Source organism: Vombatus ursinus, unplaced genomic scaffold, assembly GCF_900497805.2.
Source record: "Vombatus ursinus unplaced genomic scaffold, bare-nosed wombat genome assembly UNPS02014832.1, whole genome shotgun sequence".
Taxonomy (NCBI): domain Eukaryota; kingdom Metazoa; phylum Chordata; class Mammalia; order Diprotodontia; family Vombatidae; genus Vombatus; species Vombatus ursinus.
The window spans coordinates 11,243,982-11,263,632 of NW_020954610.1; the positions used below are offsets into that span (position 1 = coordinate 11,243,982).

The window sequence follows — 19,651 nt, forward strand, 5'->3', positions numbered from 1 at the left end:
CTCTACTTTACCCATGGTCAAATTGGTAGTCACACCACTTATTTGACCTCCTTTCCAATAGGTAGTCCTGAGAGAAGAGCCTTTTGCATGACCTTCAGATCTGTGTATGGGCTTATTAATGGGACTATATGGATCATCCGTGTCTAGTGAGCAGTGATAGAGTGAGGTGGTGGGAAGATAATTTTCCTGAGTATTCCCGCCTAAATCTAGTAAAATGCAGGCTTCTCTTAATCCTTCTGGATGACAGATTCTCTTTCTATGAAGACACAGCTGGGCCAACAGCTAAACCCAATTAGTCCCATAAAACTATTGCTATAAATAGAAAATAAGTTCCTGGACAGTTAAAATCATTGCTTTGTAAAAAGACCATACTACTAATACTAAACACCCCTTAAAAAGAATACAGTTATCCCTGGACCCCTTTCCAGATACAGCCTTACTATAACTTGACCATTCCTATAGTGACCTTGGTTCTGTCCTTTTCTGGATAGTTAGAAAACTCATACTTATTTGGGCCAGGGATATGTTAGTTTGCCAGGGCCAGAATTTCCCCTTTTCCTGCATCTTCTCCCAGTAAGAAGTTGCCCATCAGCCTGCCTAAACTCTCATTAACCCAGAGAGATATGATCTCTCAATTATGAAACTTCTCCTTGGGAAAGGCATCTTGGAGGAATGACTAATATTGCTTACATTTTTTTTTGAAAAATTAAAATGATAATTTTTTATGAGCAGCCAACTGTGAACACTAAAGCATATATCTAGAGAACTTGGTGTTATAATCAAAAACTTATGTAACAGGTAATTGAGCTACATGGCAGATAGACTTAAATGATAGGAGAGGTGGGAGGCTGGGATTAACAAGCTTCATCTTCAGAATTTTGACTTGGGTTCGTTCTACCTATAGTTCACATACTATACTCCCACTCTGTTTCCTAAGGGACACTTCTGCTGCTTACTGTCCAGTACTGGGAAGGAGCTAGAGACTTTGCTAATGTTGGGTCTTGTCCCAGCCTGGAGCAGTAGCTCCAGGAAACAGACTTGGGGCCAAGATCACCAATGAGTCACAACTCGAATTCCTCATCTCAGAGAACAAAGGGATCCGGTGGCGATTTGAACTTCAAAGGGAGCAAAGGGACTCTTGGACTTGTGAAAACAAGAGTATTTTTTTTTTTCAATCAGCTATGAGAAAGGGTTAACTAGATGGAATAGTGCTAGCTAGTTGTAACAGTGGATAGAGTGCCAACCAGGTGTCACAGTGGATAGAGTGCCAGCCCTGAAGTCAGGAGGGATTTGAGTTCAAAGCAGGCCTCAGACACTTACTTGCAGTGTGACTCAGGGCAAGTCATTTTACCCTGTTTGCCTCAGTTTCTTATCTGTAAAATGAGCTGGAGAAGGAAAAGGCAAACCACTCCAGTATCTTTGCCAAGAAAAACCCAAATGGGGTCATGGAGCATTGGACATGACAGAAATGATAACAACAACAAAAGGTGGAAGAAGGAGTTACTTCTGAAATCTTTTTTTCTTTTCTGACAGCCTCAGTATTCCTATGGCTTGCCGCCTTGACTAACTGGCACATAGTGGGTTCTGCTAGCTAGGAAAGGATAGTGACACTTTCCTCTTTGATGAAGACCTTGCCTTTATTATATTGACTGCTATGGTACCAAAGCAACCTAGGTGAGACCTAGGCTTTCTATCCTAATCTGATAGACAGAATTTGAAGTGCTAAATAAAATCTTTCAACTTTACCTTCTACCTCAGAGGAGGGGAGAAAGACCATTTGTTTCACCTACCCTTTGCCTGCCCTCGATGAGGGTTGGGGGCTATAAGCCCTTTTTTGTTTTTGTTTTATTTGAACATAGCAATCACTTTCCGTGGAAAAATTCTTACTCCAACTACACACAAACCTTCATATTTTAAAAATTAAGTAAAATTGTGTGATAGGGTAATCTAGTGGCTTTTTATATATGTCACTTTCTAAATTTAAGCTTCATTTCTACAAATATTGATTAAACACCTTCAGTGTGAAAGCTGTGTACAAAGGATCTGGGATTTAATAAGAACTCTTTGTTCATGGGGATTAATTTCTACACCTAATACCCATTACAAATAGGGCTTAATAGGTTACCTGTGCCTGTTGGTGTAAAGTAGGCACACTTTGAGCCAGTGTGCAGCCATGGGCATCTAAGGGCATTGCAGACCTGTTATTGCTTAATCTCAGATAGAATATCACTTGTCCTTCTAAGAAATTGGGATATTGATCACTTGGGGAAGGGAGGAGGTCATATAACTACTTAGCATGTCAGCCTTGTTCTTTATCAGAATTTACGAGACAAAATAGCTCCATCAACTAGGAACAGCCATACATCACCACACAGAGAACCTAGAAGGAGCTATCAGTTTGCGTCCAGATTAAGTGAGGCTTTCTTCAGGGTGTCATGGCAAGGGGGTATAGTGGAAAGAGAGGTGGCCTCAAAGCCAGGAAGAACTAGATTCAAGTCCTGCCTCAGACACATACTAATATGAGAAGGTATTGTCTTCTCAGTATAGGGGCAGAATGTGTAAAGTGAGAAATGAAAAATGCAATGTCCCATATTGAAAATATCAAGTAAACCTGTTTGTCTGGAAGGTAGTGTATTTGAAAGGGTAGTAATATGAAATCAGGCAACTAGGTGGTGCAGTGGAAAGAGTTCTTGGAGTCAGAAAGACTCATGTTCCTGAGTTGACATCTGGCCTCAGACACTTACTAGCTGTGTCACTCTGGGCAAGTCACTTGACTCTGTTTGCCTTGGTTTCCTCATCCATAAAATGAGCTGGAGAAGGAAATGGCAAACCACTTCCAGTATCTTTGCCAAGAAAAAACCCCAAATGGGGTCACGAAGAATCAGACTGAAAAACAACTGAACTGAAAAAAAAGGTAGGCTGCAACTAGATTGTGAAAGGCCTTACATGTCAGTTGTAGATAGGTGTTCACATTTTCTCTTAGTGGCAATAGGCACTTGAGCAGGAGAGTGACAAAAATCAGATTTGGATTTAGGAATATACCAGTTTGGCAGCTATGGAAGATGAATTAAAGGAAAAGATTAGAAGCAAGCAGACCAATTAGAATTGCTATTGCAGTAGGTCAGAGCAGAGACAATAAGGGGTTGAACAAGGTTGAAGTTCCTATGAATATATGAGAGAGATGCTATGGAAGTATAACTTGATTGGATATAGATGAGTTGGTGAGTGGGAAGATTCTTCAGTTGTGAATGTTAGTGACTAGAAAAATGGTGATGCCTTCAACTGAAATACTAGGAAATATTTCAAACAACTAGGAAGAGGGATAGGTATTGAGGGGAACATAGTGAGTTCTGTTCTGGACATGTTGAGTATGAGATTTGGCATCTAGTTGGAAATACGTTATAGTAATATAGGACTGGAGCTCAAGAGAGAAACATTTGTGGGGAGGGAAAGTTTCTTTAGAGTGGAGAGATGCTAAATTAAATCTGTATATAAATGATAGTTGAAAACATGGAAAATATACCTGGACACCTCAGACACAACCTTGGGAGAATACCCGAATTTAAGAGATAAGAGGGAAAAAGTGAGCCAGCAAGAGGCAGGGAAGGAACCTTATCGGTAGGAAGAGAATTATCCTTTCTCATTCTGGATCCATTAGCCTAGCGACTTTACCTAATCACCCACTATCGAAGCTTCGATTGTAGAAGTGGCAAGGTAGGAAATTTCCCATGTAAAATTCTCTGAAAAAACCAATCTATTGAAAGACTTTACTCCAGTAGTAAAAATGTTTCACAACTTGGAATGGTTTATGGAACATTAACTTTCTACTATTCCCTTTTGGAAGGGAAACTTTTCAGTTTACTCTTCCTTAATTTTAATTTTTAGACTCGTCAAAATTCCTTATCAGATACTCTTCTCCCCTTTTCATCTATATAATCAAATGTCTCCTTCAGAAAACCTTTTTCCTAGTAAAGATCTCTTTGACTAGGTAGTTAATGAACTCTAAGGTTATGTGATCTTTAGTTACTAGCTAACATTTATATAGTGTTTTAACGTTTGCAAAGCTCTTTATGTATATGATATCATTTGATGCTTCACTAGTCTCCTGAAAGATTAATCCTGGTGATCAAGAGGGCTGTGTTTTGGTGTTGGTTCTGATGCTTATCTTTAGACTTGACAAACTTTTTAAAGCCTTCTCTCTCCTGGTTTTCTTTTGTTTGGGTTGGGGGTGCGCGTGTTAGTAAGCAAGTTCTCGGGCTGTTTAGGAATGGAATTGGATTTCCTTCATGACTTTTAAAAAAATTACATTCTTTTTATTTTCAAATCAACAAAAATCTGCCATCTCTAGATACCATTGAAAAAGAAAGAAAAATAAAACTCTTGAGACAAACATGTATAGTCAAGCAAAACATATTACTTGCATAAACCATATTTAAAAAAACAAAACAAAACCCTAAGCAAACAAAGTCTCAGTGAACACTCTGAGTCTATTAATTCTGTCAGGTGTTTCCATATGAGACCTGGAATTGTGGTTGGTCATTTTGTTGATCAGAATTCCTAAGTCTTTGAAAGTTGTTTGTCATTACAGTATGGTTAATGTAAATTGTTTTCCTGTTTCTGCTCACTTCACTCTGCATCAATTCATACAAGTCTTCCAGGTTTATCTGAAACCTATGTAATTTCTTATAGCCCAATAGTAATCATTTCCTAATTGATGAATACCTCCTCCATTTCCATTCTTTGACACTGCAAAAAGAGCTGCTATAAATATTTTTGTACATAAGAGTCCTTTTTTTCTTTCTTTGATCTCTCTGGTGTGTAAACCTAGTAGTGTTATTACTAGGTCAAACAGTCTGTACAGCTTAGTAGCTTTTTGGGCATAGTTCCAAATTGCTTCCCAGAATGACTAGACCAGTTCACAGCTCTATCAACATTGCATTAATGTATGGTACCAGTTTTCCCACAGCCCCTCTAGTATTTGTAATTTTTCTCCCCCCCCCCCACTTTTTCAGTCAGGTGGTTGTGAGGTAGAACCTCAGTTGTTTTGATTTTGCATTTCTTTAATTATTAATGACTAAGAATTTTTTTCTTTTACATAAGAATATTTACTTCAAAGGTATGGCAAGAATAGGTATGGAAACATTCCCCTAATATCTGAGAGCATACTGTCTCCCCCCCAGCTCATACTACCTCCATCTCTGGAGGGAGGAGAGGAATTAGGTTCACAGTTTAGCTCAGTTCCTCTATAGCACAGTCTCATACAACTTCACTGCAGCCTTGGTTCTGAACTGAAGCATGTGCACTTTGTATTGTGCATGTTCTCAGGCCACAAAATACCAAGGAACACTGCTGAAATGCAAAAAGGGGTACCTACAGGAAAAAGTTTAAGAAGCCCTGTCCTAGAGTTTTCTCTGGGTATTTTCTCCATCTGTCCCTCATTTCCTGAAATTCTCCCCCTCATCTCTGCCTCCTGGCTTCCCTGATTTCCTTCAAGTACCATCTAAAATCATGTTTTCTACAGGAAGCCTTTCCCAGTCTCTGTTGATTCTAGTACCTTCCCTCTGTTACTTATTTCCTTTTTGTCTTGTATATTGCTTATTTGTATATAATTGTTTGCCGATTGTCTCTTCTATTAGATTGTGAGCTCCTTGAGGGCAGGGACTATCTTTTGCCTTTATTTGTATCCCTAGTTTTAGCACAGAGCTTGGCACATAGGAGTTTAATAAGTGCTTCTTGACTGACTGACTGACTGACTGACTATATATTCTTTGTCTTAATTCATCAGCTCCCATGGATTCAACTGTCACTTCTGTGCAGATGATTCCCAAATCTGCTTGTCCAGTCTTTTCTGTCTGGGTAGATGGATATCTCCCGTTTCAGTGTTCCCTTAGTCATCTTAAACTCAATATGTCCAAAATGAATTCTGCAACTCATCTTTTCCTATAACCTACCATTCCTTCTAATTTCCACATTTCAGTTAAGGGGACTATTGTTTTTCCAGTAACCTATGTTCAAAACCCTTGTAAGAAGTATTCATCGTCAAGGAAAACAAAACCCTACAATGCCATGTAAAAGCTATGACACATTCTGCATCTTGAATACCATTACCTCTCTGTCAGGCAGTGGATAGCATTCCTTCATTATCAGTATTCTGGAGTTATGGTTGGTCATTACATTGATGAGAGTTCTTAAATCTTTCAAAGTTGTTTGTCTTTACAGTGTTGTTATTATGGTATAAATTGTTCCTCTGGTTCTCTTAACCTCACTGTGCATCTGTTCATACAAGTCTGAGGTTTCTCTGAAACCACTCCATTTGTCATTTTTATGATGCAATGATGTTCTGTTAAACATTTATATGACAATTATTCAGCCATTTCCCAATTGATGGGTACTTCCTTAGGGAGTAGTCCCTGTTGTAGTTCTTTCCCACCAGAAAAAGAGCTGCTGTAAATATTTTTTGTGGGTCATTTTCCTTTGATCTCTTTAGGGGGTAGGCATTAATAATATTGCTATGTCAAAGAACATAGGCAGTTCAGTAAATTTTTAAGTATAGCTCTAAATTGCTTTTAATAGTGGCTGGACTAATTCACAGTTCTAATAACAGTGCATTAATATGCCTGTTATGCCACATATTAACATGCCACAACCCCTCCAATATTTGTCATTTTCCCTTTTTGACAGTTTTGCCAATCTGAAGCAACATGCCTGTCTCTTGGAACCTCCTTCCTCCCTTTGAGGCTTAACTGCAGTGCCACCTCCTTCAGTAATCCTGTTTTGATTTCCCCAGTTATTAATGTTTATCCTCTCTCCTATTCCCCCCCCGAGTCATTGTGTATTTATTTTGTATATGGCTTGTGTTGGAGGTGAACATTGTATCCCCACAGTAGAACGTAAGCTGCTTCTGTACAAGAACAGTGTTGTATTTTTACCTCTAGAGCCTAGCACAGTCCATGTATGTTCTTAAGAAATAAATGCTTCTTGTTTGGATTGTAAAGTATAAATGTAAAGTATAAACTCAGTAATTTGCCTTAGTGATAAAATCATCCTTCAAAATAACAAACAACGGGAAATTCTATTCTTGATCTCACTAACAGGGAGTAGCTGTTGCTAGGGTGGATATAGTGAGAACCCTATAGGGAAGTGACTACTTATTAATGATAGAGAGAAAATCTGGGCATAGTCTGACAGGCGCACTAGATTTTAGGAAAGCAGATTTCAAAGGGTTTGGGGAAAGATAGTTAAGAGCTCACAAAGCACATTATTGAGGGGAAGTCATTCCAGAAAGGACAGGAGATTATGAAAAATGAAATTCTGAAAAGGCAAAGGGAAACAAATTCAATGAGGAAGAAAAATAGAATCCTGTAAAAACAATGTCAGGGAAGCAGGATCTAAGAATGAACTGAGGTTGTTGAGGAAAGTGTTTTTGTTTGTTCTTTGTTTTTGAAGCTAAAGACAAAAATTTTTTCAGTAGCTTTATTGGGAGAAAATGGAAGGTCAAAGAAGGGCTAGGACTTAGCTTGGGGTGAATAAGCTGCAGCTGAAAACAAATAGAAGGTAGAACTGCTCAGTTCTGCTTGTTTCTTCTTTCTTTCTTTTTCTTTCTTTCTTTCTTTTTTTTATTTTGCCAGTCTTCTGGGCCCCCATTAAAAAAAATATGAAAACATGAGATTATGGGGAATGGGGAGACACCTTTGCAACAAGTAAGCATTGTTGAGCACGACTGAACCACACAGTGGCCATGTCCAGAAATGTATTTTTTAGCACCTTGAATCCATCACTTCCCAGGAAGTGGGTAACATGCTTCAATAAAGCTTAGAGAGATACATGCTGATTATTAGCTTGATCAGCATTCTTAATTCCTTCAAAGTTGTTTTTCTTTACATTGTTGTCTTTGTATAACTTGTTTTCCTGAGTTTTCACTTTATAGTACATTAGTTATAGCACCTCAGATTCTCTGAAGTTGTCTTTCATAATATGTATTCATGTAACAGTTTGCTCAGCCATTCCCCAGTTGATGAGTACTTCCTTAGATTCTAGTTCTTTGCTTTTTCTTTTTCTTCTTTCTCTTTTTGTTTGCTCTTAATCCCCATTTCAGTGTCAGGAAGTTTGTTTTGCTTGTCTGTATTTGACAAGTAGTATAGTGGGTGGAATAGAGTGGGAAAGAGCTCTGGACTTGGAGTCAGAAAGACCTGAATCCAAATCCTGCCTCAGACATTTACCTGGGCAAGTTGTTTCATCTCTATTTGCCTCAGTTTCAGCATTTGTAGAATGAGGAAAATAATAGCACCTACCTCACAGGGGTGTTATCAGGATCAAATGAGATATTTATAAAGCACTTAGCATCTAGTAGGTGCTATGTAAATGGGGGGTAAAGCGGGAGGAGCAGGCATATGCCTTCTGTACTTTTGTTAACTAGGCAATGACAGACAGGCAGAAAGTGAAGTTTTTTAGCTTCTTTCTTTAATTACCTTAATAGTAGTATACCTAGCTCCTTACTCCATACATGATTTCCTTATATATAAAAAGGAAAAAAAAAATGCGGGTCTAAATACAGGCAGATTTCTTCAGGCAGCCAAAAGTAATTACCCGTGTGGCAGATCCCAGGTATGTTAAGTGTCTTGATAGGTTTGATTGGTCAAATATAGATAGGTAGCATAATTGCTAACACAATTTTGTTTTAAGTATTCTAAGTATTGGGCCACTTAAAGTTTTTCCTCACTTAAAAGTTTTTTCTAATACTGCATTTTTCTTTCCAGGTTTGGAGTGTCACTGCCACCTCTGTATTAAAGAAAATTACACGTGTGTGACAGATGGACTTTGCTTTGTTGCTGCAACACAGAGTGCAGACAAAGTTATATACAATAGCATGTGTATACCAGAAGTTGATTTAGTTCCTCGAGATAGGCCATTTGTATGTGCTCCCTCTTTAAGAGATGGGTTTTTGATGTCACCTTTCTGTTGTGCCAAAGACCACTGCAATAAAATAGAATTCCCAACAGGTAAGTTTGTGGGTTTTTTCTTAATTGTTCAGAATCACTTAATTTAAATATAGAAAGAGAATTTCCTTATCAGCAATTCTCAAACTTTTTAGTGTCAGGACACCTTTACATTCTTAAAAATCATTGAGAACCAACCCCCCCCCCAACTTCTGTTTATGTGGGCTACATTGATCAGTATTTACTGTATTAGAAGCCAGGTAAGATGATGAGATGACTGCCCTGGGTGCCTTAAGTGGACTATCTGAGAGTTCTCCTTGTCTCCCCTTGTAAAAGGACTAAAGAGAATTAGGGGTCACTGTTGTATGTGGTTCTTTGAAGGCTTGGAACCTACCAGATAAAAGGATGGTTAAGAATAAGAATTCTTATTTTTTGGGGGGATGGGTAAATATCTCTCTTAACAGAGATATTACTGACTTATAGAAATGAAACCTGTGACTTAAGTTCCTTGACTTCTCTGGACCTTAGTTTCCTTGTCTGGAGCATGAGCTTGTCAGATTAGATAATGTCTTAAGATCTAACATTCCATTTGAGTCTACCCCTTGTTTCCGTTAGTTGGTAATACTGAGTGAATTTGATAAAAATTCTTATGACCTGGTATTAGACCACAGTAAAAGAATTTTGCCAAGAAACTTAATCAAGGGAATGATACTTCTGTGTGACTACAGTTAGATAGCAGCTTCACCAATGCTGTAGATCAAAGGAAGCACAAGTAAGGGATTTCTGTAACTCTGCCTGAAGTCTGAATCTGTATGGATGTATACTTGAACAGCATGGTTAAGACTTTCTTCTACTTCCTAAGACCTTTTTCCATTGTTTAGTAATAAAGAAGTAAGTAGAGCTATTGTCATCTATCACCAGTCAGCATGGTTTTCCTGATAGCGTTTTTTTATGCCTGTCTATTTACCAGTTCCCAGTGACTTATCTATAGCCATACAAATTAGATCTGAGGCTAGACTAACCCTTCCCTAAAACATCCATGGTTACAGATGCATGATAGAGCAATGTAATTTAACCCAGAAGTGTTTGTTAGATGAAAAATGTAATAATGGCAGATAAACATACAGCATTGAAACTTATTTGAAATCAGTTTACTAGCTATGATTTCTTTACCCCTATAGGTACCCCAGTGAAACCATCTAATCTTGGTCCTGTGGAATTGGCAGCTGTTATTGCTGGACCTGTCTGCCTTGTCTGTATTTCATTGATGTTGATGATCTATATTTGCCACAATCGTACTGTCATACATCATCGTGTTCCAAATGAAGAAGATCCCTCCTTAGATCGCCCTTTTATTTCAGAGGGCACAACATTAAAGGACCTAATTTATGACATGACCACATCAGGATCTGGGTCAGGTAATGCTTTTATTTTTCTTTTTTGATTAAGAGATTTAAGTAATTTTTAGTTTAAATTATCCTTAATTATTGTATCTGTCACCCAAACCTTTTAGCGCAATTGATTGAAGCATGAAGCTAATGAAGAGCTGTGTCAGATTTGATCCTCGTGGGTGCATTAGTTTCTTATAGTTAAAACCATAGCATTAATTTCTGATTCCCTATCATTATCTTATAGGTTGGGTCCTAGGGAATTTTGTGCAAAAAGATGCAGCTTATTATGGAATAATAATATTTAAGATCTGGAAAGTACATCAGAAGGCCATTAAGTTTAACTCATTCATTGTGTAATAGAAGTAACACTAGGCCAGGAGTCAGAAGGCTGTGTTCTCATCCTCTTTCTTCTACTAATTCGTGTTACCTTAGGTAAGGCATTGAGGCTTTATGGGTTTCAGGTTCCTTATTTTTCGAGGTTAGTAAATAATAGTTTATATCTTTAGAAAAATTTTTTCTGAAGATAAATGAGAAAGTATACTTAAAAAAAACTAAAAGCCACTCAAATATAAGATTAATTTTATATATAATTTTTGAAAAGGTTGTAAAGTGAATCGAAACAATGAAAAAATTAAGATTTGAGGTATTTTCCACTGGGGAAAACATGTGCCTTTGAGATGATAAAATAAGTTTCTTGATCTTTAAAATCTAAAATGATGTCATCATGTTAGTCATTTTCTAAAGATCATGATTTTGTTGGTGTAGGTACTTGTTCTACTGAGGTATATTGCAATCTCCTAAGCAATCTTATTGTAGCCAAATGAAATTCATTTTCTAGTGAACCAGCGTTCTGGAGGTGACTTTCTCTAATCTTAGCTAGCCTGGTCCTCAAATGTCAGTACAGAAGGACCATTTACTACACTAAGCCATTTCATCTTGGTAGGCTTTCCAAGAGCTTATGTTCCACTGTCATAGCCTTATAAGAACCCAGAGTTACTCTCATAACATACAGTTAGGCTCTAGAGAAAAATTTTATGGGAGATTATGAGTTATACTAGCAGATATAAAGAAGGTTGCCTTTATTTCATTGATGATGTAAAATATGATAACCTAAAGCCTTGCTTTTTATAGAATCTTTCCTTTATAGACTCTGTGTGCTAATATGTACCCATACATATTCTGTTACTTCATTTAGGGCTGTATGTGCCTATATAGGTTTGTTGAATTGAGTTAGAAAAACTACCCTTGAAGGTTTGTGTGATGAGGGGTAGGTGTGCATTTATATTTCTTTCATGGAGTTAGATCTTCACCTTTTAATATCTTGCTGTTTCTCCCTTCTTTCTTCTTCCCCTTCCCTTCCTTCCAGCCAAAAAAAAAAAAAAAGCCTTGAACATGGAGTTTGGGAGAAAATGATGGGCATAAAATATTGAATTATTTCTCAGTTCTTTTCTATGTTTTGTTTAATTAAAAAACAGAATTTAAGATCCTCTTTCTTTGTCAAAACTCATTATATGCTAAATGCTTTTTAAAAGCTACCTGTGGGGTTAGGGAGAACTGTTTTCTAAATGATATGGCACTTCTCTATTCACCTCAGATGGTTTATGAAAGCATAATTAGCATATTGTGTGGGCCTGAGATAGTCACCAGTTAAGAGTGTATTGGAAATGGGCTTTTTACAGTTTATTTGTAAAGGAAATACTAAAAAAAAGCCTTCATAATGTGAATGTGTATACACTTGTTTATAATTAAGCATCGTAGTGCTTAGCACAGTGTCTGGCACATAGTAGGTGCTTAATAAATGTGTATTGATTGATTGTTTTGAGGAAGGGCCTGATTAAAACTCCTTGACAGGCACTACTTTTGAATTTGAAGTTCGATTTGAAGTAAATATAGTTTATTCAGTAGTAGCAGAGAGAACAGAAGGCAGTCACATTACTTTCTTTTGCACAAGCTTGTTAGCCAGACAAGACATATGAGTTCTTAGAGAATATTAAAATGGAATATTTTAATTTTTGAAGAATTGGAAGTAAAATATCATTATATTGTATGCATAGGTATGATCTCATTGTATGAATATCATTCAGTTCATTTATTGTTGTGTTCCCCCTATAAAGCTACCAAAGCTGTTTTTGTAATGGAGTTTTCACAAAGCAGTTTTCAAAATATGGAAGGGCTAAGTAGAATAGAAAGTTTAAGTTAAGTTCATTATTCACAACTTTTGTATGCTTATCTAGGGTTTTGTTAGTGATGGGATAGATGCAACATAACTAAATATAAATTTGACTGCCACCTTATCTACTCTGCCTATAGTGGGCAAGCAAACAAGTGTGGTATATTCTGTAAGCTTGTGCTCTAATTCAGTTCCTGCGAACTTCTTGTTATTAGCTCTGACTACTAGAGCACAGGTGTATATTCTGTGTGCTTTACTTCAAGAAAATTTGAATAGATATCCAAACTTAAGAGATAACTTAGGATATGGTTATTCATATAACATAATGCTTTGATTTTTATGTAAGGATTCCTTGCAGGTTTCCTTTAAACTATTTGGTTCTCTAATACATTTATATTTATTGCTTAATTATTGACTATTTCAGTAAGGAGATCAGGAAGTTTAGAAAATTAAATCTAAAGAAAGAACCTCTGATCATTTAAAAATAAGGATAAATGATTACTGAATCCATAATGTAAAGCAATGGAAAAATAATTGTTTGCAGATATTTTCCTTTCATGTTGTACTTAAGGAATACATTGCAGAAAATGATGAATTTCCTGTAAAAATATTGCGTTGTAGTGGCCTTAAAATAAGCTTCACGGTATTGTTTTTAAATATGTAATTTGACGTCTTGATGGCTTTGTTTCCTTACAGTGTTACAGATAAAATTAGACTAGACCTTCCATATTGTAGTTGTAGTTTTAGAGAACTGAAAAGAAGGGGTGGGTTTTAGTTCATGTTTTATTTTTTCTATTGTAGAAAATGCTAAAGTTTAGTAGTACCTTCCACTTAATTGCTAACACCTTTTAAAAATAACAAGGCATAATTCAAGATAATATTTTTTGATGGAAAGATTTGATTAAATTGTCTTGGACTTTATTTCCTCTAACATCAAAATTAAGTTTATTCAGCATTTGTCAGCAAAGGCAGTCCCCCTTTGTGAGCACAAGTCTTGCCTTTTTCTCTTCTCCCTCCAAATGGACTAATTTTAAACGTGAATATCTGTTGTCACCAAACTAAACACTACTAATCAGAACTCTGGCCAGTGTTTGCAAAGAAGAACAATTAAGCTAGTGAATTATATGGCTATTTATTACATTTATATTTTCAAAATGTTTCACATTTCATGTCCAGAGATCCAAGCTTACAAAAGTGGTTTCATTTACTCCCTGATGAAGGTCTTCCAACAAAGGCTTGATGATCATTTATCAAGATGCTGTAGTAAGGGTTTGTTACTCAGCTAGAAGTTGGAGTAGTTGAACTCTGAGGCAAACAGCTTTAAATTAAATAAATAAGTTTGTTTGCCTTGAGGAGAGACATGTAAATAGCAGTACAATTTACTAATTTTCACTGAGGTGAATGATAAGGTTTTAATATCATGTTTTACATTTATTTGTGTCATTGTACTATGGGTGGAAGTTCTTAGAGGACCGGAAATAAATAAAAATAACTTCAAATACAGTGTTACAATCTAGCAGATATTTAGAATTTTGAGATCAAGCACATTTTTTTCTTTTTTTGTAAATCTTTTAATTAACTTTTTTATTTTTCAACATTCACTTCCACAAGATTTTGAGTTCCAAATTTTCTCCCCGTCTTGTCTCTTCCCCCACCCTAAGACAGCATGCATTCTGAATACCCCTTCCCCTAATCTGCCCTCCTTTCTATCTCTACCCCCCTTCTCTTATACCCTTCCCCTTCTATTTTCCTGTAGGGCAGGATAGATTTCTATACCCCATTGCCTGTAAATCTTATTCCAGTTGCACGTGAAAACAACTTTTAACATTTGTTTTTAAAACTTTGGGTTCCAAATTTTCTCCCTTCTTTCCTCCCCACCCACCCTCATTGAGAAGGCAAGCAACTTGATACAAGTTATACATGTGTAGTCATGGAAAACACTCTCAGAGTAGTCATGTTGTGAAAAACATATATTTCCCTTCATCCTATCCCACCCCTCATTTAATCTATTCTCTCTTTTGACTCTGTGCCTTCTCAGAAGTGTTTGCTTCTGATTACCCCTCCCCCAATCTGCCCTCCCCTCTATCATCTCCTTACTCTCTTATCCTCTTTCCTCCTGTTTTTCTGTAGGGCAAGATAGATTTCCATACCCAATTGAGTCTGTATATTATTCCCTCCTTAAGCCAAATCCTATGAGAATAAGATTCATTCATTCCCTCTCACCTTCCCCCACTTCCCCTCCACTATAAAAGCCTTTTCTTGTTTGTTTTCTGTGAGATAATTTACCCCATTCTCCTTCTTCCAGTATAATCCTCCCTGACCCTTTAATTTGATTCTCCAGATATCACCCCTTCATCTTCAACTCACCCTGTACCATCTATCTATCTGTCAATCTATATACATATAATTTTCTCCCTCCAACTACTCTAATACTGACAAAGATCTCATGAGTTAAATGTCTTCTTTCCATGCAGGAATGTAAACAGTTCAACCTTAATAAATCCCTTATGATTTCTCTTTTCTGGTTTACCTCTTCATGCTTCTCTTGAGTCTTGTATTTGAAAGTCAAATTTTCTATTCAGCTCTGGTCTTTTCATCAGGAATGCTTGAAAGTCCTCTATTTCACTGAATATCCATTTTTTCCCCTGAAGAATTATATGCAGTTTTGCTGAGTAGTGATTCTTGGCTGTAATCCTATCTCCTTTGCCCTCCAGAATATTATATTCCAAGCCCTCCATTCCCTTAGTGTAGAAGCTGCTAAATCTTGTGTTATCCTGATTGTGTTTCCACAATTGAATTGTTTCTTTCTGGCTGCTTGAAATATTTTCTCCTTGACCTGGAAACTCTGAAATTTGGCTACAATATTCCTAGGAGTTTTCCTTTGGGGATCTCTTTCAGGAGGTGATCAGTGGGTTCTTTCCATTTCTATTTTACCCTTTGGTTCTAGAATATCAGGTTAATTTTCCTTGATAATTTCTTGAAACATGATGTCTAGGCTCTTTTTTTGATCATGGCTTTCAGATAGTCCAATAATTTTAAAATTATCTCTCCTGGATCTGTTTTCTAGGTCAGTTGTTTTTCCAGTGAGATATTTCACATTGTCTTCTATTTTTCATTCTTTTGGTTTTGTTTTACAATGTCTTGATTTCTCATTAAGTCACTAGCTTCCATTTGCTCCATTCTAACTTTTAAGGAAGTATTTTCTATAGTGAGCTTTTGGATTTCCTTTTCCATTTGGCCAGTTTGGTTTTTTTTTTGTTTTTTTTTTTTAGGCAGTAGGGGTTAAGTGACTTGCCCAGGGTCACACAGCTAGTAAGTGTCAAGTGTTTGGTCTGAGGCCGGATTTGAACTCAGGTCCTCCTGACATCAGGGCCGGTGCTGTATCCACTGTGCCACCTAGCTGCCCCTCAGTTCTGCTTTTAAAGACATTCTTCTCCTCATTGGCTTTTTGGACCTATTTTGCCATTTGGGTTAGTCTATTTTTTAAAGTGTTATTTTCTTCAGTATTTTTTTGGATCTCCTTTAGCAAGCTGTTGACTTGTTTTTCATGATTTTCTTGCATCACTCTCATTTCTCTTTCCTATTTTTCTTCTCCTTCACTTGCTTGCTTCTCAGAATCCTTTATGAGTTCTTCCCTGGCCTGGGACCGATTCGTATTTTTCTTGGAGACTTTGGATGTAGGAGCTTCGACTTTGTCATCTTCTTCTGGTTGTATGTTTTGATCTTCTTTGTCACCAAAGAAAGATTCTATGATCTGACTTTTGTGTGTGTGTGTGTATAGTTTGCTCACATTCTCAGCCAATTACTTGAGTTTTAAACTCTTTGTTAAGGTAGGGGTCTGCTTCCAGTGTGGAGAATGTACTGTCCCAAGCTTCAGGGGTTTTGTGCAGCTGTTTTCAGAGATACTTCTAGGGACCTGTAAATTTTCAGTTCTTCCAAGGTGATATGATCAAGGGCAAGATGTTTCCTCCTTTCCTGGCCTGTGCTGTGGTCTATAAGTGACCACAAATACTCTTCCCTGCCTTGGAACTGTGAGGAGGATTCCTTCTTCACTGCCACTACAAGCTCCACCACACTAGTGCTCCTCCTCAACCCAGGACCGCCACGCAGAACTGTGACCCAGATCCAAGCACAGGTAAAGCAAGAGATTCCTGCCTTGGCACCAGCAAAGAGATCCCTGCAATCCCCCTCTAATTAGCCACTCGATTCCCCCTATGTCTGTAGGCTGAGTTCCAGAAGCAGTTGCTGACCCAGGGCTGTGCCAAGACTAGTGCTGGAACTGAGCTTCTCTCTCACCATAGTCACAGACTTTTCCTACTGACCTTCTAAGTTGTCTTTGGTGTTTGTGGGTTGAGAAGTCTGGAAACTGCCACAGTTGCCTGTGATTCAGTTGCATGAGGCCTGCTCCATGTTCACTGAGGCCAGGTCTTTGCCTGCATGCCCGTGCTGAACTGTCCTCCTCTCCCAGCCCAGCACAATATACCTTTCCAGTCAACCATCCAGGTTCCCTTGGGCTGGAAATTTTTTTCACTCTTTTTGTGGGTTCTGCTGCTCTAGAATTTATTTAGAACCATTTTTTACAGGTATTTGGAGGGTTTTGGGGAGAGCTCAAGCAAGTCACTGCTTTTACTGTACCATCTTGGCTCTGCCTCTCTCAAACACATTTTTAATGCGAGGCTATTTTAGTTTAAACTTGCCCCATTAACAAAATCAAGCGATTTGTTATCTTTAATGTAACAGACAATTGTTAGATGCACACTGATTTCTTTTCAAGTCATGCACTAGATATTTTTTAAAGCTTTTAAAATTTTGGCTAAAACTCATTTTAACTTTAGGGTTCTTTGGAGTGAAGTCGTTGACACCATGACTAAACTTTTACATAAATCTCTTACATGGTCTGCTTTTCAGTCTCTCTACTTTCCATATGCCACATGAATTAATTTTTTATCTTGTCACAAAACCACAAATTTATGACATAGTCTCAACTGGGCCCCATTGCATCAAGGCAATCCTTTTATACCTTACTAATCAATTCACTTACTGTCCCAATCAACAGAATGGCTTTTCCAAACCTTTTTCATCCTTCCACAAATCTCTCATGGCTCCTTCTCCCTTCACCCCTTTCAGCTAATAACCTTGCCTCACTTCACTGAAAAAAAAAATTTATTGATAGCTTTCTTGTCTTCTCTCCTCCTCCACCCTTGTCTCTCTTGAAGTGGTGGCCCTTCTTGCCAAGGTCCAATATGTACATGTCTTGTTCCATCCCTACTTCTTGAGCAAATTGTCCCCTCTGTCATCACCACTCTTTCACTAATCTTCAGTCTTTCTCTGCTTCCCTCAGTTTTTTGGAAGGGCCCAGTGCTGGCTTTCATTACCTTCCAAACTATTCTTGACTTTCTAGACTTCAGAACCATACCCCCTAAACCTTTACTTTTCAACTCCCCTTTTGTATGTTGTCTTCCCCTATTAGAATGTAAGCTCTTTAAAGGCAAAGATTGTCTCTCTTTTGGCTTGTATCCCCAGTATTTACAGTGCCTGGCATAGTAAGTGCCTAATAAAGGTTTGTTTGTTTGCTTGCTTCTTTTCTCTTTACTCACAAGTCCATATGTCCTCGCCTTTAAAAAAATAAATCCACAGTTGATCTTTTGTTTTTCCCAGCTCTCCTATTTTCTTCCCTTTTGTGGCTAAACTCCTTGAGAAAGATATCTACAATCAATGCCTCTACTTTCTTTCTTCTCACTCTCTTTCTTAACTTTTTCCAATTTGTCTTTTGACGGTGAACCAAAATTGGTCTTTCCAAGAAATCAGTGCTCTTTTAATTGCCCAAACTAATGACCTTTTATCAATCTTCATCTTTCTTGACCTCTCTGTAGCCTTTGACACTGCCACTCACCCTCTTTTCCTTGATATTCTCTTTTCTCTGTTTTGATGACACTCCTTTCTCCTTTTTAGTCTTCTTTGCTGGATCTTTATTCATGTCATCATACATGTCTCTCAAGGCTCTGACCTAGGGCTCTTGCTGTGCTATTGTTTGGTCATTTCACTCACATCTTACTCTTCATGCCATCTAGCTGATTGCTTTCCTCCTGCCCCCCACGTGTGTGTGTATGTGTATGAGTGTGTATACACACACACATGTGTGTATATGTATATACAAACGTATTTGATGGTTTCATGAGCTCCCACAGATTCTGTATCTCTAGGTGGATAATTTTCAGATCTATATTTCTAGCCTAAACCTTCCTCTAGTCTCACGTTTTTCAAATTCTATTGAATGCCTCTGCCTAGGCCTCTTAAATTAAACTCAACATGGTCAAAACTAAACTTAACTATGTTTCCCTCAAGCCCTCCCCTCTTGTTAACTTTCTTACTACTCTGAAGAATTTCACCAGCCTCCTGATGACTGAGGCTCATAACCTAGCTGTTGTTCTCAACTCCTCACTCTCCCCTGGTATATCCAATTTGTTGGCAAAATCCTGTAGATTCTCTCTTCACAAGATTTTTCATATACCTCCTTTTCTTCTGACGCTGCCACCACACTGTTACACGCCCTTATCACCTCATGCTTGGATTATTGTAATTAATAGTGTTCTGATTGGTCTCTTTGCCTTAAATCTCTCCTATTCTAGTCCATACTTCTCCAGCTACCAAAGTAATTTTTATGAAGTACAGGCCTGACTATGTAACACCCCTTCATTAATAAACTTTATTGGTTCCCAATTACTTTCAGGATCCAATATAAAATCATTGGATCAGTCATAAAATAATATAAGATCATTGTTGTTCATCCTGCGTTTTTGAAGAGGACCAGTGACATCATGGGTGATGTCTTGACTTCTTGTGAATTGAATATAAGTGAGACAGAGTTGCCCAAAGTCTTGCTTTCTCCTTCAGACTCTTTGGAGTCCAATTGCAAGACAGAAGTCAAGATGACCAGATGCAGTGGATGATGATGACACAGACATCTTTGATGTCTGACCAAACTCTAAGTGCTCCACAGTGGCTACTTCTGCCACCTTCATAGCCATTAGAACAAATTGTTCCCATCTGCCTGTTCTGCCAAGGGGATATCTTCACATACTTGGGGTACACATCCCCCTACTTCACCAATTTGTGTTTGAGACTTATCAGTTACTCTCAACCTGGTTTAGCCA

The 19,651-nt window shown here is 37.7% G+C and overlaps 1 protein-coding gene across 1 annotated transcript in view; it reads left to right on the top strand.

The window, feature by feature from the left end:
* Positions 1–19,651, top strand: part of LOC114025915 (TGF-beta receptor type-1) — a 74,563-nt gene that overhangs the window by 24,901 nt on the left and 30,011 nt on the right. Inside the window, exons 2-3 of the mRNA XM_027839439.1 lie at positions 8,757–8,999; positions 10,118–10,354. Coding sequence (XP_027695240.1) covers positions 8,757–8,999; positions 10,118–10,354 — 480 coding nt within the window. The remainder of the gene's footprint in view (positions 1–8,756; positions 9,000–10,117; positions 10,355–19,651) is intronic.